The following is a 24,045-nucleotide window of genomic DNA, read 5'->3' as shown; positions in this document are numbered from 1 at the left end:
GCCACTACCTTGCCCAAGGATTAAATAGAGGCCCAAGCAACCTACTTAGAAGAGCTTGTCTTTCCTTAAGCCAAACGATGACCCAGACCCTCAAGCTCGCCTTGCATCGCGCCCGCTGCGCTTCTGAGCTGGGCGCCTCACTGGGCTCCAGAAGCTTTGACTCAGCGCTCCGGAGCTTGGCTGACATCCCAGGTCCCTCCACGCCAGGTTTCCTTGCTGAACTTTTCTGCAAGGCGGGGTTGTCGCGGCTACACGAGCTGCAGGTAGAGGGGGACTCTGTTCTTGGGACTGAATGCTGGGGAAATGGACTAGTGCAGAGTGTGGGAGGGAAGGCCAGTGAGATCAAATGCACATGAATTATAGAAAGGACAGTTGAGATTTGGGACTTTGGCTCCAGCGGCTCAGAGCCCATCCCGACACCCAGCAGAGGAGTGCACTCAAAAAGTGCCTTCTCGCGGTGCAGAAGTCTGGAAGCTGGGTAGGTTAAGGACAAGTGTGCGGTAGGCAAAAATGCACGGCACTTTCCCCGCGCATTTGGCTTAAACCTACCTATGTTCCAATACATTCAGGAGGGTGGGTGGGGGTCTCGTCCTGAAACAAACAGTCCACGCGAAGAACTTTTAGGGATTCTTCCGCCTTGGCTTGGCCCAGGTGACCAAGTAGAGGTAATGAAAATCTAAGCAAAGTACCGTTTTACCTATCACACTCAAACTTTCTAGGGATGAGAAGTAGGGGAAAGAACAGGACGTGTTTGAAGCATTAGGGCCATACACTAGCTGGGAACTCGTGAAGGAGCAGAAGCTCCCCCTTATAAAACCCAGGCAACGCCCTTGGCGTTAGCACGCGCCTAGCTGGGAGTTCCCTGCCCCTGTATCAGTGGTCGCCGCGCCCATTCCCCCAGGTGCAGGGTGCCTCGCGCTTCGGACCCGTGTGGTTGGCCAGCTTTGGGAAGGTGCGCACGGTGTACGTGGCGGCCCCTTCACTCATCGAGCAGCTGCTGCGACAGGAGGGCCCTCGGCCCGAGCGCTGCAGCTTCTCATCGTGGGCTGAGCACCGTCGCCGGCGAAAGCGGGCTTGCGGACTACTCACCGCGTGAGTCCTCTCTGGCCCGAAAGCCCATAAGCCCTACTGTGTCCATCTCCTGTGGCGGGTCTGGAGACCGTCTGGGGTGTGGAGGAAGGGCGGCTGTTTCTCACAGACTCTGGCAAATAGGGGTTTCCACCCCAGTCTGTTTCGCCCAAGCTCAGGTAGAGAGCCCAGCCCTCGCTTCCACCCCCACCTTATCTTCTAGGCCAAAATCCTGGGTCCTGTCAAAAGGGGTTAGGATGCCGGGATCCCGATGGGATGTAAGATTCTGTGACTCAGGTCACCCAGGAACCCAGGCCCCTCTGGGACAGGAAATGAGTAACGAAGAAAGAGAATGAAAAGCAGGCGCTGGCAGGGGCAGGTTTCTGTACCCCCAGGGAGCAAGACACAAGCCTTCCCCAGCAAGCCAAGCCGAACACGTTCCGAACCTCAGCCAACCGCGTTGAGCAGCCTCCACACGCCGCATCTGCCCTGATGCGCCCCTTCTCCGCCCCCCGCCCCTCGCAGGGAAGGAGAAGAATGGCAGAAGCTCCGCAGCATTCTTGCTCCACTCCTCCTCCGGCCTCAAGCAGCCGCCAGCTATGCCAGGACCCTGGAAGATGTGGTTCTTGACCTTGTCCGGCGACTGCAGCACCAACGGGGACGCGGCGCGGGGCCGCCCACGCTGGTTCGTGATGTAGCCGGAGAGTTTTACAAGTTTGGACTAGAAGGTGAGTCCCCAGACAGTTCGGGGCAAGCTTAGGAGGTACCGGCCGGTGGTGGGGGTGTCTCCCCGTGTCCTGACAGCGCCCCCTCCCGGCCAGGCATAGCCGCGGTGCTGCTAGGTTCGCGCCTGGGCTGCTTGGAGGCTGAAGTGCCTCCAGATACAGAGAACTTTATCCGCGCCGTGGGATCTGTGTTTGTATCCACACTTTTGACCATGGCGATGCCCAACTGGCTGCACCGCCTTGTACCGGGACCCTGGAGCCGCCTCTGCCAAGACTGGGACCAGATGTTTGCATTTGGTAAGGCGCAAAAATGAAGTGGAAACGGGGACGTAAAGGTGTTCAGGGATAGTGAGGCATACCAGCACCTTCTCCCCACGCAGCTCAGCATCACGTGGAGCTGCGAGAGGCCGAGATAGCTATAAGGAGCCAGGGAAGGCGTGAGGAGGACGTGGGATCTGGGGCACACCTCACCTGCTTCCTGTTCCAGAAAGAGTTGCCTGCCCCTTCCATCCTGGGGAATGTGACAGAGCTGCTACTGGCCGGAGTGGACACGGTAAAGTTCTCCATCTATGTTATAAGCCCCGCTTTCAGAGCTTAGCCTCTGCAGTCTCAGTTCTGCTACAGAGGACTCACTCTGGCCCTGTAGAACAGCTTGGGATAGCAACTCTTGTGCTCCAGACAGCTTCATATTCTCCTCCCTATACTGGTTCCCCACTCTTTTTTTTTTTTTTTTTTTTACATTTTTAAATGTTTTTTTATTTATTCATTTTAGAAAGGAGAGAGAGAGGGGGAGAGAGAGAGAGGAGAGAGAGAAGGGGGGGAGGAGCAGGAAGCATCAACTCACATATGTGCCTTGACTGGGCAAGCCCAGGGTTTCGAACCAGCGACCTCAGCATTTCCAGGTCGACGCTTTATCCACTGCGCCACCACAGGTCAGGCTGGTTCCCCACTCTTAATACCTCCGATGCTCTCACCTGTCCTTTCAGGTGTCCAACACGCTCTCCTGGGCTTTATATGAACTCTCTCGGCACCCCAAGGTCCAGACAGCGCTCCACTCTGAGATCACAGCTGCTTTGGGCCAGGGGTCTAATGCACAGTCCTCAGCCATGGCTCTGTCCCAGTTGCCCCTGCTGAAGGCGGTCATCAAGGAAGTGCTAAGGTGAGGGGGCAAGAGAGAAGCTAGAGAAAATGCTGGGTTAGGGCTGGGGAAGCAGATGGTAGATGGGAGCAGGGAGAGAGCAGAGGAAAATGGTATTCTAGTTCTAGTCAAGAATGGGTTTGGAAGTTGCCGCTATGAGAGGGAGGCTAATGGCCCTCAGCCTCACCTTTCTCTCTCTCCTTGTGCTCTGCAACCCAGACTGTACCCTGTAGTACCTGGAAATTCCCGTGTTCCAGACAAAGATATTCGTGTAGGTGATTATATTATCCCAAAAAATGTGAGTAGAGCCTATGGGTCCATTTTGCTAAGCCATCCCTCACTATCTTGACCCTGCTCCTGTTCTCAAACAACTCTACATAAGCTCTTCAAACCCTCCCCTCAGCATGAATGCTTCTCTCAGGGGTATAATGGGATAGTGGAGAACTCATTCCAAAAACAGCCCCAGAAAATTTCCCCATCACCCACCAGAGGAGCCTGCCTTCATCCCAGTCCATATAGCCTCTTCCCCATGTCCCTCCCTGAATTCCTTGGCCCAAATTGACAAGTTTATGTTCCTCTCTCACCAGACGCTGATCACTCTGTGTCACTATGCCACTTCAAGGGACCCTGCCCACTTCCCAGAGCCAAATACTTTTCGTCCAGCTCGCTGGCTGGGGGGAGATCCAGTCCCCCACCCATTTGCTTCTCTTCCCTTTGGTTTTGGCAAGCGCAGTTGCATGGGGAGACGCCTGGCAGAGCTTGAACTGCAAATGGCTTTGGCCAAGGTGAGTAATCTGGACATACATTCTACCTTTTCCAGATGAGAAAGACTCTAACTCTCTAAAGCTGCAAGCTCTTCTCCTGACAAGCATAGGAAAACATTTAAGACTTGGTAGATCTAATTCTCTGAAATTTTTAGCCCCATTATAGGCCTGAAAAGGGAGTGAGAATATTTGGACTTTTTCCATGCCATAATCCCTTATCCTGATTAACCAAGAAGTCCATTACTAGCCACAGGTGCCACTCCAACCTTGACCATCCTAACACTCATAATAGCCATGACCAAAAAAGCCCACCATTGTATACCCTTCCCATATTGATAGCTTTCTTCCTCCTTTTCAGATCTTGACTCACTTTGAAGTAAAGCCTGAGCCAGGTGCTGCTCCAATCAGACCCATGACCCGGACTGTACTGGTACCTGAAAGGAGCATCAATCTACAGTTTGTGGACAGATAGTCCTGTGGAAGGAGGACTTTCTCTCATCATAGGGGTTTATTATGCACAAGACCAAGAGATGTGTATTTCCCCTGAGACCTGTCTATCTGATCAAACTAGTCAGAATGACCATAGCAAATTGTTTGGGGCAGCCCTGACCAAGGTGTGAAGTATGCACTTGGCCTGATTTAGCAGGCCTGGAGAAAACCATAGTCCTTCTGCCTGCTCAGCTCTTCTCCCGGTCATATTATATGCATCCTTCAAGGGCCAACTCAGATTTTAACTGATAATGCTGGGTTACTTGAAGAAGAATTCCACCACTGCCCTTTTGGGCTTCCACTGTATTCACTGATGCTGCTGGCTATGCTCTTAGTATGACATGAGCCAAGTAATTGTGCATCTGGTCTGCACCTGATTGGTTCTTTCTCCTTGCATGTGAGCTGTTTGAGAGAAAGGATGAAGCCTTATTCCAGCGGTTCTCAACCTGTGGCTTTAGGCGTCCCCTGTGTTTTAGTCGTTCGACCCCCGCCGGGGTTGCGACCCACAGGCTAGGTGACACCACACAAATTCTCAGATTGAATCTGAACCATGTGGCAGAAGGAGCGAGCAGTTTACCAGGCTCTGTCAACCTCATTCCTTCCTCACCCTGCCCCTTGCCCTTGCCTGGTTGAAGGTATTATAAAAACTATTTTTGCTTCTCTGGTCACTATTAGGTTGGCTTGCCAAACACTTAGTTCCCAGGCAGAAACATCTCTAGACCTGTCTCTGTGTGTGCCTTTCTTTTATATATTAAAACTTTAAATTGTCAGTTTTGAAATAAAAAAAATTATTTTTTCTCTCCTTAACTTTTTACTTACTTCTCTCCCACTCTCAGTTCCTACAAGACCTGGAGGCAAGATCCTCACTCAAATCCCCAAGCTTGGTTTCTCAGACCCTGGGAGTGACCCTGTAACATGGGAGGTCTAGACACCTGGAAGAGGAGTTTGCATCACAAGCCCAGACACATTTCTGTCTGGAGTGGGAACAGCCAAGTCTGGCTCCCTGGAAGAGGCTAAGGGGGTGGGGTTGTGAAAAGGAACCACAAGGGCTAGGCTGTAAAAATGGATCAGGAGCTAGGGATTAGCAGAGATGGCCAGAGGCAGCTGACTCTTTGGTAGAAGTAGTTTTAGAACCTGGACTGAAGGACTTCCTAGATTGGCTATTCTGCCCTCTCTGGAAAAATTACTCCAAGGTCATTTCCTTTGAAGAAAGACAGGGATTCAGGCAGAGAAGTGAAGTCAGACATGATGAAAGCTCCGTGTGGGAGCTCCGTGTGGCCAGAGCCCTGGGGCACCAAGGCAGAAGTGGGCAGGGCAGAGGAAGCCTCCGTTTCCCTGAGTCAGCACTCTTTGCCCCCTACCCCAGCCCAGAAGTTGGACACAGTTCTCTCCTTGTGATATATACCAATTAACTCATCTTCCATACAAATAAATCTCTCAGCATACTCCCCACAGCTCTGAAACCCAGATTACCTTCCCTGTGTCCGGACTTGCCTACCTTCCCCTGCTCCCCACTACACCCCATTCCAATTAGCTAGATGTAGATGGAGAATTCACTTCACACTTCCTCCTCCTCCCCACTACCTCAGCCCCTTGCCCTAGACATGGTTCCGTGATCACAGAAACTCCATGAGCCTTCAAACCTGGGAAGTATCTATTTAGGTATGATCTACAGAGGGACAGGTTGTATCCAAGGCTCTGTGCAGAGAGCAGAGTTTGCCTTTACTGTCCCTTCTCTTAACCCCTTCTCTACTATACTCACTTTCAACCCTCACTCCCCTATCTCTAAACTCAACTCGAATCTCGGTAACCTGATTTTTTAGCAGATTTGAGCTTTGAGAGAGAATAAAGTCACAAATCCTCTCAGAATCTTTCCCCTGGACTCCATGATGAGGATTCTACATACCCACACTCCTCACTGGGCAACTTGGACTGCTCACTTGAGGAGAGCAACAGTTTCTATGACCCCTTTCCTGAACAAGAATCTCTTTAAGTTGGAAAAGGGAAGGATAGGAGACTGTACCGATTGCTGGTCCCAACCCCCATACCAAGATATCCAATGGTGCTGAAAGGAAGAACAACATACTCTCTCATTTGGCCTGGTTTTAGGACCCAGAGTGGAAACAGAGACAGTGTGTTTGTGTGCCTGCGGTCTTGGGATTGTTTAAACTTCCATGTGGGGTCATCACAGGTGACAGCCCAGACTTGATACAGGAAACCCTACTGTGTCATACCTACCTGAACCCTATCTGCCAGGATAGGCACTAGTAGTCACTCTGATTTGCTGTCTCCCTTCTGGTCCTCACCAGCTATTCTGTGAATAGCAAATAAGTAAATTCTGGCTCTTCTGTCAGCCCAAGTAGGGAATATGGAGGGTTATCTCTCTGGGAAAAATTTTTTTTGACCAGAAAAATGGGGGACTCAGCCTCAATTCTCTCTCCACTTTGATCCCTAGAAGTGATACATTTTCACATGACTCAAATCAGAGTCCAACTTTGGTTTCTACACTCTCAGGGGAGTCTGGGTGCTAGCACCATGGACAGCAGCAATGACCCCCTTTTGGCCACCGTAGGAAATGATCATTACCCAGACAAGGATATATGACGTTTAGTAAATAATAATTTTCCCCAAAATATCCCCAGGAAAGAAGTAGAGCAGAACCTTCACTGATTGAAGGACTATTAATAGGAAAGGCCTCTAGATCTGACTTTAGCAAAGCATGAAGTAATTAATTTAATTGCTGATGAGTAGTTCACTTAAAAGACACCATTACTCACATAATACACAGCTCCAAGGCCTCAGGAGAAAGAGATGAGACTAAGCTGACCCACATCCTTCCCAAACTTTTTCTCTAATCAATTTCCCTCTATGTTGCTGCCTCCAAGTATAATATATATAATACCTTCTAGCTAATACTGCTAGCTGGGACACACCAGGATCAAGACCTATGACCCAGAACTGGCACAGAAGTTAAAACTGGAGTTGGAGACTCATATCACGGAAGAATTTTGTTCATCTCATTCCAAATGAGTCCAAATTTACTTCACACCACTTTTCTAAGTGAGCACATTACCTGAGGTCTAACAGAATCCAAATGATCCCCACAGCAAGAAAGAGAACTTCAGCCTTCCCCTGCCCCATTTAGGGGATTGGAGGAGTGCTTCTCATTCTTACAAATAACCACCATCCTGCATATTTGTAATGCCTATTTTCCCTCATAATTACTATTATGACACTCAACACACATTTCCAGGGCTTTGTGCAACTGCAGATGAAATACACATTTTGAAATTCATTAACCAGTTATTATTGGAAATAAATGGACCATCATCTAGTATAGAAATCTTTTTATGCCATCACTGATTTTCTTTGCAATGGCATTCACCCTGTCCGTTATTTATCCTCATTCCAACCCTAGGAGGTAGACAGGAAAACTACAGTGGAGATATTTTTTTTTCTAAATCACACAACTTGGAGTTGGTAGGTCCACCCTTTAGATACCTCTGAGCACTGCCATGTAGCAGCCAATATGAATCATTCACCAGCAAGTGGTAATTACTCAGAACCCACTGCTGCAATTGGGATTTTGAACCTCTACAGAGAAACCTCCCCGTACCTCCCAATCCTTCAGAAAAGCCCCACATGAGAAAGGAGTCTCTGCGTGCATATAAATGATTCTTTATGCCCTCCCCCCATGCAATGGGGGGCAGAGCAGGGGAAGTCCGTCCCTCCCCCCCCCCACCCTCATGCAGGGAACGGGAGGTCAATGTATAGTAGTCTTATTGCCAGCTGCCCTGTGGCCATAGGGTGGGGGTGAGGGGGTCTAAGCCCTCTTTCTTCTGGCATTGGTATCCCCTCACCAAGTCATCATGGTAGAGCCGAGGGGCTGGAGGCCCTAGGAGCTGAGGTAAGGACGGTTCTCTAGGGAAGAAAAGCTGCTCTCCCCACTTGCCCACTGGCTGCCCCAGAATAAGTGTGCGTAGCTGTCAGTGGGGGCTGGAATGTCATCCAAGTGTCTCTATCCAGTGGGCAGACAATGTCTTCAGCTTGAGGCTGCCTGTAGAGATCCTCAGTGGTGGGAACAGTGTGCCCCAAACATCTTGTCCAGGTGGTACCTCCAGCAGCCATGATAGCTCATCTCTGACTGATGCACTGACCTAAGATCCCTGCTCCCGGAGTCCAATTCAGACTGTGGTGACCCTCATGACAACCTCTCGTCCAGAATGGGAACTGGAACGCGCATCTGGTGGCCGCAGCTGTCCAAGGAGGTGTAGTATTGTGTAACCACAGCGCTGAGGCAAGAGCGTCCGCATGCGCTGGGCAGCTGGGGGGCGGCTGGCGGCCCCAGATGGAGGGCCCGTCCGTGAGGTCCTGGGGCCCTGCTTCCCTGCCATCCCTCCCCCTGCATCTCCACCTATGTCCTTGGTCTTGTCATAATTCAGGACTTTCCACTGCTGGTTCACTGCCTGCCAACGCTTGAAGATGCGGTAGACAGAGGAGCCTTCATGGACGATGAGGCCTGAGCAAGAGGGGTAAGATATTCAGGGTCAACGGCTGCCCAGACCTAGGCCAGAAGTGCTTAGGCAAGTATTTTCTGGAGTGAGGAGACAGGGTGGTAAAAGGCTTGGAGAAGCTGGGAAGTGAGGGGCAGCACGATAGCCCTTAAGGCTCTCAATGGTAGAAAATGTGGCTATAAAACTGAGGGAATGGGTAGGGAAAGTGAAGTGTATGAGTTAGAGGAAGATGCTCATCAGGTAAAGGGAGAGGGAAGTCCTCACCTATGCAGACGACATCCATGAAGCCATACATGCCGTAGCAGATCTGAAAGAGCAGATCCTGCCGTTGCCACTTGGCTGAAGGGCTGAGTGAGGACCAGATGAGCCAGGAGATGCTGGCGACGAGGAAGAGAGAGCCCAGAACTATGGCTGCAATCTGGACCTTCTCAATGACCGTCAGGGAGATGGCCTGCCACTGTGTGGGAGAAAGGGCTCCAAAAAGTCACAGAAAGAGATGGAAGGCTGGGTGATGGGTGGCCCTGAAGAGGAGGATTCTCCAGGAGTCTTCCTGGAACCTGACAGACAGGATTAACATCTGTCTCCTCTGTGCCTTGATCAAACCTAGAACATGTCACTGCTCATGTTGAGACCATTTGTTTACCTCAGTTTAGAAAGGCAGGATCAGTGCTCCAAAGACAGACCATCTAGGTTTGAATTCCAAATTCTAACTCCATCACTTCCGGCTAAGTAACCTTAGGCAAGTTTTCAAGTCTGTCTGTGCATCTATCTTTACAACAGGGATAATATGGCCCTGGCAAAGTAGCTCAGTTGGTTAGTGTGCATTAGATCCATGGTCAGGGTACATACAAGAATCAACCAATGAATGCATAAATAAGTGGAACAACAAATCGATGTTTCTCTTTTTTCTCTCTCTCCCTTCCTCTCTCTCTAAAATTAAAAATAATTTTTTTAAATGGGAATAAAAATGGTATATAACTAATAGATTAGGAAGATTAGAAGAATTAATACATACCAAGAGCCAGATACAAAGAAAACACTGCATGTATCACTGACATTATCATCCTTTCCTTTTTTGTTGACACAGTGCCTACAACAGTACCTGAAATACAGGTGGCACCCAATAATATCTTTGTAAATAAAGAAAGAAAGGGAGGGTTTACAGCCAGACAGGAAATTGTGGTAGGGTCAGTAAGGTAAGTAAATGGATGAAATTGGTTCCCTGAAGGGTTCCTGATTCTAATTGCTGAAAGGTCCTTGCCCCAATCTGAGAGTGCTTTCCTTGCATCTCACCTGCAGTGGGTTCTTGGTGCTGATCGCCAGGACCTGATACTTGAAGTAGCAGAGTTCACAGCTCCAGGAGCCCCTCTCACTGATCCAGCGAATGAGGCAGGGCTGGTGTGTGCAGCGCACAGAGCCGTCGCAGCGGCAGGGGCTCAGGAGCTCCCCCTGGAGGAAGAGTGACGAGGGTTCCTGTCAGCTATCAACACCCGGACCCCACTCCTCTATGCTCTGGGAGAGGAAAACCTCCTCTCCAGGTCAGTCGTTCTCCCAACTTAAAAAAAGCTCAGGCCTTTCACCCAAAACAGGGCAACAGGCTAAGGCTTCATTCAGCACAAAAGACAAAAGTTAGAGCTCAAGGTAAACTTCCCTGACCAAATCGATGAGGGCTGAAAAGGGATTGGGGTGGGCAGGGGAAACTGGGTCTTTTATTTTCCTAGAATTTGGAGAGGGTGGTCTTTAAAGCTTGCCAAATGGAAGGCTACCCCTTAGGATCTGGAAGGTTAGGGTTTAGGGCTTCAGAGCCATGTCTTCCTCCCTAGCTCCATCATTGTAAAGTATTTCACAAATGTGGTACAGACTGGGATAAGTTACTTCTCCGTTTCCGAGCATCAAAAGGGAGAAATCCTGGGGTGGGCTTAGATGAGGTTCCCCTTTATTTTTTTGAGGGTGATCCCCCTTTTAGTGAAGGAATAATTTCTCACGACATATAGACATTCCCAGCACTATCCCGAGGCACGTTTGTCCCTAACATTTAAACATAAAGTACTCTTCGGAATGATATGAAAAGTTGCAGAATGGGAAGTGAAGAAAAGTGCCCCACGAAGAGAAATACTGAATGAGGCAAGGGCGTCGGCAGTGCCACTCCCTTCAAGATGGGAACAAAAACACTTTCCTCTGCCCACCTCTTCAGCCTACAAAGACCCTGGGGTGAGAGAAGTAGGGGAGAAAGGCTGTCCCCGTTAATGGGTGAGAAGGATTTGGGGCCCTGCCAGGAGAAAGCCCCACCCCTTCCTGGGGATTCCTGACCCACTCCACCCCAAATAGACGCGCGGGGAGTCTCCAGCCAGCCCCCCCCCCAAGCCTCACCCTGTTCCTACTCAGGTCCTGGGTCCCGTCTAGCCTCCTCAGGCCCCGCCCCCTCTTCGCGGAGTCCCGGGCGCCCCAGGTGCGCGCCCCACCACGCCCCGCCTCGCGGAGTGCCCAGCTCTGACCTGCTCAGGGCCTTGGAAGCAGATTCGGCACTGGGGGGTTCGGAGCCCGCTGTCCAGGCTGCTGCTGAGCGACAGGGCGTCCAGCGCGCCCGGGGGCGGGGGCGGCGGCGCAGGAGGCGGCGGGGGTCCGGCCCGCGGCTCTTTGTCGCCGGCCAGGCCCCGGACCCGCGGCTCCGACCCGTAGTACTCCTCTTCGTCGCCGTCGCCGTCCCGGGTCGAGCAGCCGGCGAAGGGTGCCCAGCCGCAGCCGCCTCCCCCGCCCCCCCGGGGCTGCGGCTCGGCCCGGGGCCGCCCCCCGCCAGTCAGCACCAGCAGCTTCAGCTCGTTCAGGAACATGCGGAGCCGAGACTTAAGCATCGTCCGGTCGCCGGGGGACGGGGAGCGGCGTGCAAAGGGGCTCTCTGGCGGGGGGGTGGGGGAGGGAGGGAGAGGACAGGGCCGGAAAGGGGGCGCCCGCTGGAGAACCGAGCCCCGCCGGGGTCTTCCGGGCCTGAGAGCTCCGTTCACTGCTGCCACCGCCGGGGCTCCGGGGCTTGTGGGGCGGTGAGGGCTGGCGGCCCTGGGGTGGCAGGGCGGGCGGCCATGGCCGGGGCAGTGGGCGGGGAGGGGGGCTCAGGGTGCCGCGCCCCGTGGGTCTGGGTCCGGAGCGGGCCTGGCCCCCGGGATTATGCGCCCGGATCCTCCTGCGGCGGCGGAGCCGCCCCCCATCGCCGTCCTTCTGGCCCCAGTCCCGCTCCGGCTCCGGACCCCGGCTCGGCTCGGCCCGTGCTCTCGGCGGTGGCAAATGGCGGCTCCTTCCGGCGGCGGCGGCGGCGGCGGCGGCGGCGGCGGAGACCCCCCCCCCCCCCCGGGGCGGCGGGCGGGCGGGGCGGGAGCCGGTGAGGGATGAAGGGAGGGGCGGGGCGGGGAGAGGGGAGTGGAGGAGAAGTGGCCGCGGCTGCGCATCCCCTCCTAGCCTGGAACAAGCAGGTGTCCCTAGAGGCGGAGGCGAGTGTGCGAGCCCGGGGGTGGACGAAGGGAGGGGAGTGGCCAGGAAAGGGGAGTGTGCACACTGGTACAATAGGTGTGTGAACGGGTAAGGATTGAAGGTGAGGGCTCAAAGACGCAGGTGCGCCAGAAAGGGAGAGGCTTGTGTAAAATGGGAGTGTGCAGAGAAGCTATGCAAGGGTCTAGGATGTGAGGGAAGTGAGTAAGAGATGGACTCAAACAGTAAACAGTTTTACACAAAGACTGGAAAATGTGCATGGTGTCGGATGTGGAAGAGAGGAGAGTATAAGGGATGGAATCTGATTGCATGAGAGACTAAGTGAAGTGTGTGATTGTAATGTGTGAGATAGGTGGGAAAGCAAGAGAGACAGGAGTGGATGGGAATGTCTTTTCTGGCATTCTCCTGCCCTCACCACCACTACACTGAAATGGATACTATACCCCGCACCAGACACACACACACACAGCTCTTTGCCTTTCTGGGGGCTTTGACCCTGAGAACCAGTTCTACCCCCTTACTATTTCTGCATTACACTCACTACCTCTTTTCTCCCTTTTCCAGGTCTGAGAGAAAAGGGATTCCAGGGAAGCCCATTGGGTTAGATATACTGGGGGGAAAATTAATTAGTAAAAGAGTAATTAACAGAAGGCAAGGGTATGGAGCCAGGGACAGACTGCCAAACTAAGGCTCCTCAATAGAACGTGATTAAGGAGAGTAATGCTTTTATGAAGCATTGAAATGCATTGGATGGATGGATGAAGGAATCAGAAAAAGGCAACATAAAGGATAACTTCTTTTTTATTGAATTTATTGGGGTGACACTGGTTCACAAAACCATATAAATTTCAACTGTACAAGTCAACAAGACATTTGCACACTGCATCATGCACCCACCGCCCAAAGCAAAGTCTCTTTCTGTCCCCATTTATACCTACTTTGCCCACGACCATTCAAACCCTACGCTCCTTCCCTCTGGCTATCACCACACTGTTATCTCTCTCTCTCTCTGCACAATAATATATAACATACATTATATATATATTTTGCTTACTCCCTTCACTTTTTGAGGATGACTTGTAAAGACAGTGAGCTGTGATGGGCTTATGTGGAAGGTGAAGCTGAAGTGAACTCTACCACAGAGAAAGTTTGACTCACTCAGAGCCGGCCTTCCAGAAGGTTTACAAAACAACCAGTCCTGATAAGATAGCCAGTGAAACATTCACCTCATAAACCCCTCACCTAGTTCAGACCTTGAGGTTTTCCTTACTAGTCCCAGCAGCCCTTATCAGCAAGGGCCCAGAGTTTTAGCCATCAGAATACAAAAAGAAGAATCTCTACTGACATGTCTTCCGTTTTGCCCTGGAGCATGATTTATATTCATCACAAGTCTGAATTCTTACATCCTCAGCCAGATGGTTAATGTGAATATAAGTAGCCTGACCTGTGGTGGCCCAATGGATAATAAAGCATCAACCTGGAATGCTGAGGTTGCCAGTTTGAAACCCTGGGCTTGCCTGGTCAAGGCATATATGGGAGTTGATGCTTCCTGCTCTTCCCCCCCCCCCCCTCTCCTCTCTAAAAGTGAATTTTTAAAAAGGAAAAAATAGAAGTCAGGGTGTAAGGAGTGACAAATAGAGTAATAAAATCGTTTCAGATTTTAGACAAGTTGTCATAAATGAGACACTGGTCCCTTCCTTCCCTTACTCCTAACCCCACAGTGGCTTGAGAGATAAATGAAGTTGAAACCAGTAAGGTAAGAAAAGCCAAAGAGGCCTGACCTGTGGTGGCGCAGTGGATAAAGCGTCGACCTGGAAATGCTGAGGTCGCCGGATCGAAACCCTGGGCTTGCCTGGTCAAGGCACATATGGGAGTTGATGCTTCCAGCTCCTCCCCCCTTCTCTCTGTCTCTCCTCTCTATCCCTCTCTGTCTCTCTCACTCTCCTCTCTAAAAATGAATAAATAAAATAAAAATTAAAAAAAAAAATTTCTTACTTAAAAAAGAAAAGCCAAAGAGAAAACTGCCTGTTGTCTACATCTAAAGGTATCTGTGAGCAGAGGTCGTTTCGAAAAGATTTGTCTTCTGGGTAGGGGCAAGGGCTAAATAAGCTTGCACTGGAAGAAAAGAAGCACAATAACCCCAAATGCCACAACATTTGCAGAAGGACACAAATCATTCTCGTGTAATGTGGTGGTCTGGGGTGGTGGTTGTGGTAACTTCCTTGCACATGTTCATTCCTATATATACATCTATGTATGATGTTGGGCAGATAAAATATATTATGCTCACTTTGTTAAAGATGGCGCTGCCCACGAGGAGGCCGTCGCCCAGGTGATATTAATGTGTGTCTCTGGGCCAAAGGCAGGCAGAATCCTTGTAGCCTGGGGCTTGGTTTTGGGATTAAGCCTTTCCCACCCTTTTTGATGTAGGGTGGTACAATCCAATCATGTCTCTGATAAGTGACTTTGTATTAGAGACATCCCTATTTTGTATATTAGATTAAAGGTTGTGAAGCTAAACTATAAAATGGGGCCAGAACGGGGGCTTGTGCTCTCGGTTCCTGGGATTATTAGCATTAGAGGAGAGAGCAGAGCAGAGAGCAGAAGGAGGCCATGTGGAGGAGGCCAGGAGAAGCAGCCAAGATGGCGGAGTGTTGAGTGAGAAGCAAGTTAGTGCAGAGTTTGTGTAGGGAGAAGGAAGGAGATGGGGAACAGAGGTGAATAAGTCTGGTGAGCTAAAAACCTTTAATTCTAGGAAACTCGGATAAGTCAGTAGCTTTGTGAGCACTTTGTGAGTGGGTTTTGGAGCCCAGTGTGTGTTTTTACTTGCCCGCCGGGTGCAAGCTAGAATTAAAGATGGTGGCCCACCAGTTTTTGGCTCCTTTGTTTCTTTACCAACTGTTCGAATCCAATGCAAACCTGCATGGGCCAGGCTGCTGTGATGGTGGCCACGGCTCCTGGCTTTACATATGAACTGTGCATCACACACATACACACATATATCATAACATCTCAGTGCTGAAAAGAATCTTAAAAATCAAGTATTCCTCTTTCCTAATCATTGAAAACTTCTCTGCTATAGGCATACCACAAGGTCTCGGCTTCAACACTCCCAGGGAAGGGGTGGAAATTGAGAAAAGGGGAGGGTATTACTAAGGTGACCAATCATCCTCCTTTAGGAGGATTGTCCTTTTGTAAATTCCATCCTCCCTCGAAAAGTGTTCTACATGTCCTCCTTTTTGATATTGGAAGACTAATCTGTAAATGTCTGTATTCCATCAATGCAGAGTCAATCCATTGCGTGTGACATGATGTATTTGTATCTAAATAAGTACTTTTTCTTATAATTATTATTAAAAATTAATAGGCATGTAAGCATAATTACAATATAAAGTGTTACAAATGTTTTTTATTATGCATTTATCATATTATAGTGTATTGTTGCAATGAATAAAATGTTTCTTTTATTTGATATTGTTTTCAATTTATTTTTGTCCTTTTCATTGTAAGACAGTTTGGTCTGGTCACCTTAGTATTACCTTGCCCCTCTTCCTGTTGGATTACTGTATTAATCTGTCTTCCATCAATCCTTTAATCCAAGTTTTATCTTTAGATGGGCATTGTCTACTCTCTATTTTATATGTCAACACAGTTGGCTACATCTAGATAACATCACAACTTCAAAGGGTTAGTGACTGAGGCACCAAAAAGACAGACTGACAACCCCCACCCGACTCACACACAAATGTGAAGCAAAAGCACTCAGTAAAAATTTGTTGAATGAATGAGTGAATGAAACAAAGACACAAATGAGAATATGTTCTTCGATGGTGATGAAGCAGAAAGGCGACAGCACCACTTCCTGTCCCCCAATCAGCCCCTCCACGGCCCCCAATATAGAGTGAGAGACTAGGAGTAAGACTGGAGACGGCAGCACCGGGAATTGGGATCTGGGTGACTTCGGTTTTCTGGACACCGCCTTGAACTCCACCCTCTTTAGTCTTCTCCATCCCCGCCCCCATCCCTGGCCTGGGTAGTGGCAGCTAGTCACGTGCTCTGTCGTAACCACACCTCTGCATCTCAGAGCAAAGTCAACGCGTCACGTGGGATAGCAACAGGTCACGTGGTTGCTATTGCTATTCCTGTCCCTCTCTCCGCCCCCGGACTGGGCACAGCCCCTCCCAGCCCCATGGCGCATGGGTGGTTGGTCACGTGCCCTAAACGTCTGGCGTTTGCCTCCCCACCCTCCGGGTTTCCGCGCGCCTCTTGGGCAGCGGGTCACATGGTCGAGGTTGGGTAAGGGGGCCGCTCTAGTTTGCGGCCTGTGTCTATTGTCTGGCCCGTAGTGTCCAGCTGCTCCGGCCAGAGCTCGAGTGTATGGCGCCACAGAAACCGATTCCCGGGTCCGGATAACGGGCCGCCCCCGCAGGTCCTGGCACAGGGTGAAGTAAGTGCAGCCCCTTCCCAGGAAGGGAGACCATTCTTGTCCACTGTGGCTTCCTATTCGGGCTAGTTACGGAAGGGTCGCTCTAGGGCGGGAAGGTGGGACAGGGTATAATCTGATCTTTTGGGTCGTAGGGAGGTGTAGTTTTAGGGGCTGGGGTGTAGGGTCTTTGATGCAGGGGGTGTGTCGTGTGGAATGTTCCTCGTGCCGGGCTCGACGGTCCCAAAGGAAAAGGCATTTAAAAAAAAAAAATTCTAGGGCCTCACGTGGCTGAAGGGGTTGGGGATAAAGTCATTATGTTGCCGGAGGGGCGAGGCTCGTGGAAGATTGGGTAAGGGAAGGGAAGCTGGTGGTATTGTCTTTGGGATGTCTCATATGGGAGTTACTTTGTTGCTGTAAACTCATTAACATCCGAACTGTGGAAGGGAATGTTGGTGATAGGAACCTCTGTTTGTAGGGTCTCTTCTGATCTGAGAATGGCCACCCCTCGATATGAACCAGTGGCTGAGATTGGTGTTGGTGCTTATGGGACGGTGTACAAAGCCCGTGATCCCCACAGTGGCCACTTTGTGGCCCTCAAGAGTGTGAGAGTCCCCAATGGAGGAGGTGCTGGAGGGGGCCTTCCCATCAGCACAGTTCGAGAGGTGGCCTTATTGAGAAGGCTGGAGGCTTTTGAGCATCCCAATGTTGTCCGGTGAGAAGTTGGAGGGTGGGGAGGGGGTAGTAAGGGGGAAAGTCCTATAGGTGGGGAGTTGTGGTCAAGAGAGAAGTGGGGACCCTGAGGAAATAGGGAAGGCCATGTTGGGGCCAAAGGGATTGCTTAGTCGGTGACTGATCATTTGTTCTGGCCAGGCTGATGGATGTCTGTGCCACGTCCCGAACTGACCGGGAGACCAAAGTGACCCTAGTGTTTGAGCATGTGGACCAAGACCTAAGGACGTATCTGGACAAGGCACCCCCTCCAGGCTTGCCAGTGGAGACCATCAAGGTGAGTCAGGATAGGCAGACAATGAGACGTAAATGGAAACCTTTGCAGTAGAAGCTGTTGATTTCAGGTATGGTGCCTAGTTTTCAGTTCCTTTGTACCTCTCCCTTCCAAACCAGGATCTGATGCGGCAGTTTCTAAGAGGCCTGGATTTCCTTCATGCAAACTGCATTGTTCACCGAGACCTAAAACCAGAGAACATTCTGGTGACAAGTGGTGGCACAGTCAAGCTGGCTGACTTTGGCCTGGCCAGAATCTACAGCTACCAGATGGCACTTACACCTGTGGTCAGTAGAAAGATGGTAGCCAAGACAGGTTCTGGTTGGGAGTAGGAGGCTGATTGCCCATAGCAGTTGAGAAGTCATGTTTCATGACATTGGTTAAGCAGTTGTGCTTTATGGTGACCATAGGGCCCTCATCCACTCTTCTTATTCCCATTAGGTTGTTACACTGTGGTACCGTGCTCCAGAAGTTCTTCTGCAATCTACGTATGCAACACCTGTGGATTTATGGAGTGTTGGCTGTATCTTTGCAGAGATGTTTTGTCGAAAGTATGGGACCCAAGAGTATCCTGAACAATTTTGAATTTTCCAACTCTCTTTTTCTTTTAAGTGGATTGAAAAGTTATTAACTATAAGGAAAAAAATGATTCCTTAAAATCAATTGTGTTTTTTTTAAGAATCATTTTATTTATTTATTTCCCACTGATTTGAGAGGGAGGGAGGGAGGGAGGGGAAGGAAAAGAGGCATCAACTCGCTGTTCCACTTAGTTGTTCCATTTAGTTGTATACTCATAGATTGCTTCTGGTTCATGCCCTGACCAGGGATCAAACCTGAAACCTTGGCGTGCTGGAACAATGCTTTATCCATTGAACTACCTGGCTAGGACTGAATTTCCTAAATCTCTTATAAATTATATTCATACCCTGTCCATTCTTTCATATGAGTGTTATTGACCACCTTGTCCATCACCAGAAGCTCTGAAATATCTTGGAATTAGGAACTTATTATCCCTTTAGTTGCCATATTCTCTGCTTTAAGCCACCAAGCAATAACCTTTTTATTATATCTTTCAAAATGACTGCTACCTGTGTCCCTTCTCACCTTAGGCCTCTCTTCTGTGGAAATTCTGAAGCTGACCAGTTAGGCAAAATCTTTGAGTAAGTGATTGGCAAGGGGAAAAAAGTTTCTTATTCTGAGTCTTTTTTTCTACTGCTGAGCCCTGGGTGGCAACTGGTTCTGCCCTTGGAGATGGAGGATGGAGAAGCAGTGGCTCCCTGACACACACACCCCTGACCTGAGTTCCTCCTGTTCCCCGTAGCCTGATTGGGCTGCCCCCAGAGGATGACTGGCCCAGAGATGTGTCTCTACCCCGAGGAGCCTTTTCCCCCAGAGGGCCCCGCCCAGTGCAGTCGGTGATACCTGGGATGGAGGAGTCTGGAGCACAGCTGTTGCTGGTACTGGGTTTGGGTTTGGGTTTGGGCATGGGTTGAGATCGGGGTTAAAAATGTAGTAGTGGAAAAGGGACTGAAACTATCATTCCTGAGACTTGGTTGGTGGATGGGCTAGTGTCTTTATTACTACTGTGACTGGCTGTCCACAAAGAGGAATGTAGAAAATAGCCCATCTTAGGTATTGTTGGGGGTGAGCAAGTCTCTCTCTTTTTTTTTTTTTTTCCATGGTTGTCTGACCTTTGCCTCCCTTTTCAGGAGATGCTGACTTTTAACCCACACAAGCGAACCTCTGCCTTCCGAGCCCTGCAGCACCCTTATCTACAAAAGGCAGAAGGTAATCCTGAGTGAGCAATGGAGTGGCTGCAACAGAACCGAGACAAGAGAAGCCGTCACTTACCTTCCTTTGAACACTAGCGTCGGGAGCCCCCCACTGAGGAGGTCCTCTGTGCCTTTTTATATCTGCGGCTGTGCAGATGCCGCCTCCAACTTTTTACAGAGAAGATCTTGTTGGCTGCCTTAATGACATCCCCGCCCTTCCCTCATTTTGAGGCTTATCCTTCTGCTTTCCTATTTCGTTACACCAAGGTGTCCCGCCCCTTGTTTTCCCTGTCCTTACCTTTATATTGATACCCTTTTTTATACAGGAAAGAACAAAACAGAAATACGGTCTTTTTATTTTATTATTTTTTTAATGTTTCTTCCTCTGATTGGCTTTGACATTTGGGGATTTGAGAAAACCATTTGGAAGATGGACTTCCCAGCAGAATCTTAAAGATTCTCCTTAGGGTTGCAAGGCCTATATAGTCAATGGAGCCCTTCAACTGGTAAACAGAAGACAAGGCATTTAGTTTGCTTCTTTGAATTTGGAATTTAAATGGCTTTTATTTTTATATTCACTGAACTTTCCCCAAATTGGGTCTTGCTTAATACAAGAAAAGAGTTCTTGGTGGTTTTCTCTCTGGCTCTGTCCCTGGTTTCCCCTTGGGGCCAGGCCAGTATATGTTATGGTGGTCCAGCATGTGGGATGGGAGAAGAGGGGAGACAGCCTGGAATGCCTCCAAGCCCCGTACCATCTTCTGCACTCCCAGGAGTAATCCATGTCCACTCCTGAGAAAGGAAGTTTTTCTTTATTCCTTATCTTGCTCCCACTAAAACATGTCAAGGCAGAAAGCCTGGCTGTTCAGTCACCTTTAGGGCATGGCAAAGGGCCTTTTTCCTCAAACAAAAAAGGCTACTGGCCCTGGATTTTCCCTAAGGGAGGAAGAAAAGGCTTAGGGAGAGCAGGGAGAGAAGTCAGAAAGATCCAAAGTCTCATAGAAAGGCACTGGGGTTGGCTCGAGGATCCTTCTGATTGCGAAATCTCATTGCAAGCCAGACACCAAGGATCTGTAGAAGCAAAGGGCAGTAAGTACCAGATCTGAAACACTGGGGCTAAGACAGATGTAGAGAAAGGGTACATATGAAGGAAATGGAGAATGTTACCTCTGTAAAGCTAAAGAAGAGTCCAACACCCCCCAGGATTTTCAGGGCTTTATCTGAATGCTTAAGAAATTTTTCTCCACACATCTGGCATGTGGGTCTCCGGCTCTTGCAAATCTAGGATAACATGTGTTTGGAGAATGCAGAGTTGCTAAGCTGCCCTATCCCAATACCTATGGTGAATAGCCCTAGAGAGTTACTCTTTTTGATTAGCATCCTACAGGCTGAAATCCTACTTCATTAATTGTCTAGTCTTTGTATCCATCCCTCCTCCCAGTACAGCAGCACACAGCCCCAATACAAGGAGCTGCTAGAGAGAGGCAATCACATTCAAATTCAAATCTGCCAATTTGGTCACTGTCCTTACCCAGTTTCCCTACCCACCCCCTCTCCCACAAACTTACTGCAGTGCAAAAAGCATAATCTTGTTGATACAGCGTTGTGAGGTTGAATAAGCCACAACAATCAAAACTTCTTTCCAGTTCATCCCGGGTCTTGTTGCTCATGACCCACCAAGAAGCATTGATGACATCTGTCTGGAGGATATATGCAGGCAGAGGGAAATTTTTCAATGCTGCTAAGCCTTAAGAAAATATATATGTATTTTTTTTATTAAAATTTTTTTCCCCATTGATTTAAGGGGGAGAGGAGAGAAACATCAACTCATGCCACTTAGTTCCATTTAGTTGTGCACTAATTGGTTGCTTATATGTGCCCTGACCAGGGATCAAACCCATGAGCTTGGTGAGCTGGGACAACACACTATTCACTTGAGCCACCTGGCCAGGGTGAATCTCCCTACATTTTGATCTCAGTTCAAATGCCTTAATTTCCCTATTCCAGTAAAGCGAGTCAATACCCCTTGGGGGTTAAAAAAAGTATCAATTATACAAACCCAGTGATAAATATCCATATCAGGTTCTCCTAGATCAGGGATAGTCAACCTTTTTATACCTATCGCCCAATTTTGTATCTGTTAGTAGTAAAATTTTCTAACCGCCCACCGGTTCCACAGTAATGGTGATTTATAAAGTAGGGAAGTAACTTTATAAAGTTTATAAAGCAGAGTTACAGCAAGTTAAAGCATATAATAGTAATTACTTACCAAGTATTTTATGTTGGATTTTCGCTAAGTTTGGCAGAATAAATCTTTATAAAACAACTTTCTATCTTTTTATTTATACTTTGGTTGCTCTGCTACCGCCCACCATGAAAGCTGGAATGCCCACTAGTGGGCGGTAGGGACCATGTTGACCACCACTGTCCTAGATCATCATGGAAAATTAGCCAGACATCTCAGAGAAAGCAAATGGCTCAAGAGTGTGGAAGTGGTAGACCTAAGAATGATCCCTGGAACCAGGCAGAGGAGGGAGCTATAAGTTCCAGGAAAAAAGCAAGTACTTGAAAGGGCATCCTCTTACCTGTTTGCTTCGGTTAATAGCCAGACATGAGCAAGAGATTCCAAACTGGAAGACGAAGACCAAACCAAGGATGATCATGTACTGAGAAGAAGAGTTATGGGGAAAAAATCCTAGATTCCTTTATGTTCCACCATCTGATCTCATCTATTCATAGAACTTATACAACCATGTCAGCTGGAAACAATAAAACAGAGCAAAGAGATATGTCCCAAAGATCCCTTATGTCTAATTTCTTTTTAGACCACTCAGCTCTCCCAAGAGCTCTAGTGACCCCATCACTTCAGGTCAGGATACAAAGAATAGCAGGACTTGGTGGTGGTTAACAGCACCCACCAGTCCAGCCACCGCGATGAGAAGAAGGAAGACTCCCACAGCAACGACTCCTCCGATGATGTGGATGCTGGACACCAGACCCAGGCCCATACCCCAAGCAGCCACTCCAATGAGCAACAAGCCTACCAGCTATGGGAAACAGAAAGCAGGATACATCTCAATTATAGCGTGCAACACAAAGGTCTCACAGGGTGCCCGGGGCCAAAAAAAAAGAAGAGGAGGCCTAATGGGGACCTGAAACATCCCTGGGCACTACTCCCATCAGAGGTCGGAGTGGTGGGATGGGGATGGGGATGGGGATGGGGATGGGGATGGATGGGGTGGTGGCAGGGGTAGTAATCAATGAACATAGAAACCGAACCTTTAACTTCATCCATCACTTCTCTATTTTGGGAGAAACTGAAGTTAATGAGAAGGGATGGGCCTTCGTGCTCACATCCCCTAGTTCATTCCACCCACCCCTAAACAAGTCCTCAGATCACCGGAAGTCTCCCCCCTTCCTACGTAAGTCCCCAGAAATTCCCTCTTCGCCGGAAGTTCCCGGGAACCTTCCCAGAATACTAACACACCCCTCTCCCCACCATAAATCCGTGGAGATTCTCCCCACTCGCCTTTCCGCCTTGAAGCTTCCCCCACCTCCAAAACCTCACCATGTAGACCACATTGAGTGCGCACAGCGCATTCTTGGAGCAGGCAAAGCCGCCGCAGACCATCTCCCCAGGTTTGGGGACCCAAATGGTCCCAAGGACTTAGGGAGAAGGTCTTAAGGATGGTCTTCTTAAACTCCGACAGCTTCTGTCTCTTTAAATCTAGTCCAGCCAAACCCAATCCTTTGCGCCTGCACCGTCCCACCCCTGCTTCTGGATTGGCGAAATTTGGGGCTAATCCAGGACGTCGATAGCCTGAATGCCAATCAATCTACACTGCGTTACTGACGCGCCTCTCGGCCCCTTCTTTTAGATTCTTTATAGGATGAAACTTAAAACTGGGGCAGGCCTTGTAGAGATTCTCAGAGGGATCACAGCTCAAACTTTGAAACCCCGGATTGAAAGCGAAGCTTTCCACGGTCGCTGTTGGAAGAGGGTTAACCCAGGAAGAGGAGGCTCTGGAGAAACTCCGGTAACGAGAACAAATGCAATTTCGTGGGCTAGGATAAAGGCTTCTTGCTTCCTCCTTGTCCTGCAGTGACCTCGTGATGACGCCATTGTTTATTATTACATCACACTCCGGAATACCCAGAGGAGCAAAATATCGAGCTATTTAGTCCAGCCACAGAGTCCGTGTGTAGGTACAGTAACACCCAGCAAATCTTGACACGTTTGTAAGCATGTCCATTAGTACATATGCCCTGAAACATATTCCCGCCATGGTTGTGAATACGCTAGATATTAAATGTGAAAAATAGCAGCCTTGGCAGGCACATTACTGTATGTGACAAAGCCAGAGGTACAGACATAGGTGTGCCCCGTGTCTTCAGAGCACATGCCTGGTCCAGGCCTTGCAAAAAATACCGAAAGAAGGCGTTTGGAATATGAGTAAATCTGAGAGCAAGGAGGAGTCATTTCACCCTGAAGTGGGCACAGTGGTTGGCCGATCAACATATATTTATTATTTTTAAAATATTTTATTCATTCATTTTAGAGAAGCGAGAGAGAAAGAGAGAGTAGGAAGAGAGGAGGGGGAGGAGCAGGAAGCATCAACTCCCATATGTGCCTTGACCAGACAAGCCCAGGGTTTTGAACCAGCAGCCT

At 49.3% G+C, this 24,045-nt stretch overlaps 4 protein-coding genes across 6 annotated transcripts; 2 read left to right on the top strand and 2 right to left on the bottom strand.

Annotated features, from left to right (window-relative positions):
• Positions 1-50: 50 nt before the first annotated feature.
• On the top strand, positions 51-4,976 carry CYP27B1 (cytochrome P450 family 27 subfamily B member 1). Its single transcript, XM_066254891.1, has 9 exons — positions 51-263; positions 902-1,092; positions 1,594-1,796; positions 1,890-2,090; positions 2,174-2,346; positions 2,780-2,952; positions 3,151-3,229; positions 3,519-3,716; positions 4,054-4,976. The coding sequence occupies exons 1-9, from the start codon at positions 78-80 to the stop codon at positions 4,165-4,167; spliced, it is 1,518 nt and encodes a 505-aa protein (XP_066110988.1). The 5' UTR covers positions 51-77; the 3' UTR covers positions 4,168-4,976.
• A 1,916-nt stretch (positions 4,977-6,892) lies between these two features.
• On the bottom strand, positions 6,893-12,049 carry MARCHF9 (membrane associated ring-CH-type finger 9). Its single transcript, XM_066258850.1, has 4 exons — positions 11,194-12,049; positions 9,992-10,147; positions 8,963-9,155; positions 6,893-8,703 (listed from the first exon to the last, which is right to left on the bottom strand). Exons 1-4 carry the CDS (start codon positions 11,548-11,550, stop codon positions 8,369-8,371), a joined length of 1,041 nt encoding a protein of 346 aa, XP_066114947.1. The 5' UTR covers positions 11,551-12,049; the 3' UTR covers positions 6,893-8,368.
• A 4,319-nt stretch (positions 12,050-16,368) lies between these two features.
• On the top strand, positions 16,369-19,905 carry CDK4 (cyclin dependent kinase 4). The gene is made up of 8 exons (XM_066258846.1): positions 16,369-16,625; positions 17,080-17,316; positions 17,475-17,610; positions 17,727-17,894; positions 18,049-18,158; positions 18,717-18,767; positions 18,929-19,064; positions 19,317-19,905. Exons 2-8 carry the CDS (start codon positions 17,099-17,101, stop codon positions 19,407-19,409), a joined length of 912 nt encoding a protein of 303 aa, XP_066114943.1. The 5' UTR covers positions 16,369-16,625; positions 17,080-17,098; the 3' UTR covers positions 19,410-19,905.
• Positions 19,906-20,286: 381 nt separating this feature from the next.
• TSPAN31 (tetraspanin 31) lies at positions 20,287-23,129 on the bottom strand. 3 transcript variants are annotated; one of them, XM_066258849.1, is made up of 6 exons: positions 22,945-23,129; positions 22,295-22,423; positions 21,962-22,006; positions 20,945-21,076; positions 20,544-20,657; positions 20,287-20,447 (listed from the first exon to the last, which is right to left on the bottom strand). In XM_066258849.1, the coding sequence occupies exons 1-6, from the start codon at positions 23,005-23,007 to the stop codon at positions 20,373-20,375; spliced, it is 558 nt and encodes a 185-aa protein (XP_066114946.1). In that variant the 5' UTR covers positions 23,008-23,129; the 3' UTR covers positions 20,287-20,372. The 3 variants fall into 3 exon arrangements, with proteins under 3 accessions (XP_066114946.1, XP_066114945.1, XP_066114944.1); XM_066258848.1 differs by having other exon boundaries at positions 21,962-22,042; positions 22,945-23,128; XM_066258847.1 differs by having other exon boundaries at positions 21,962-22,042; positions 22,256-22,423; positions 22,945-23,127.
• Between the last annotated feature and the right edge of the window lie 916 nt (positions 23,130-24,045).

This window comes from Saccopteryx bilineata, chromosome 2 (genome assembly GCF_036850765.1).
Source record: "Saccopteryx bilineata isolate mSacBil1 chromosome 2, mSacBil1_pri_phased_curated, whole genome shotgun sequence".
Lineage (NCBI taxonomy): Eukaryota > Metazoa > Chordata > Mammalia > Chiroptera > Emballonuridae > Saccopteryx > Saccopteryx bilineata.
The sequence above is the reverse complement of the archived record's forward strand: the minus strand, read 5'-3'. Positions and strand labels throughout refer to the sequence as shown.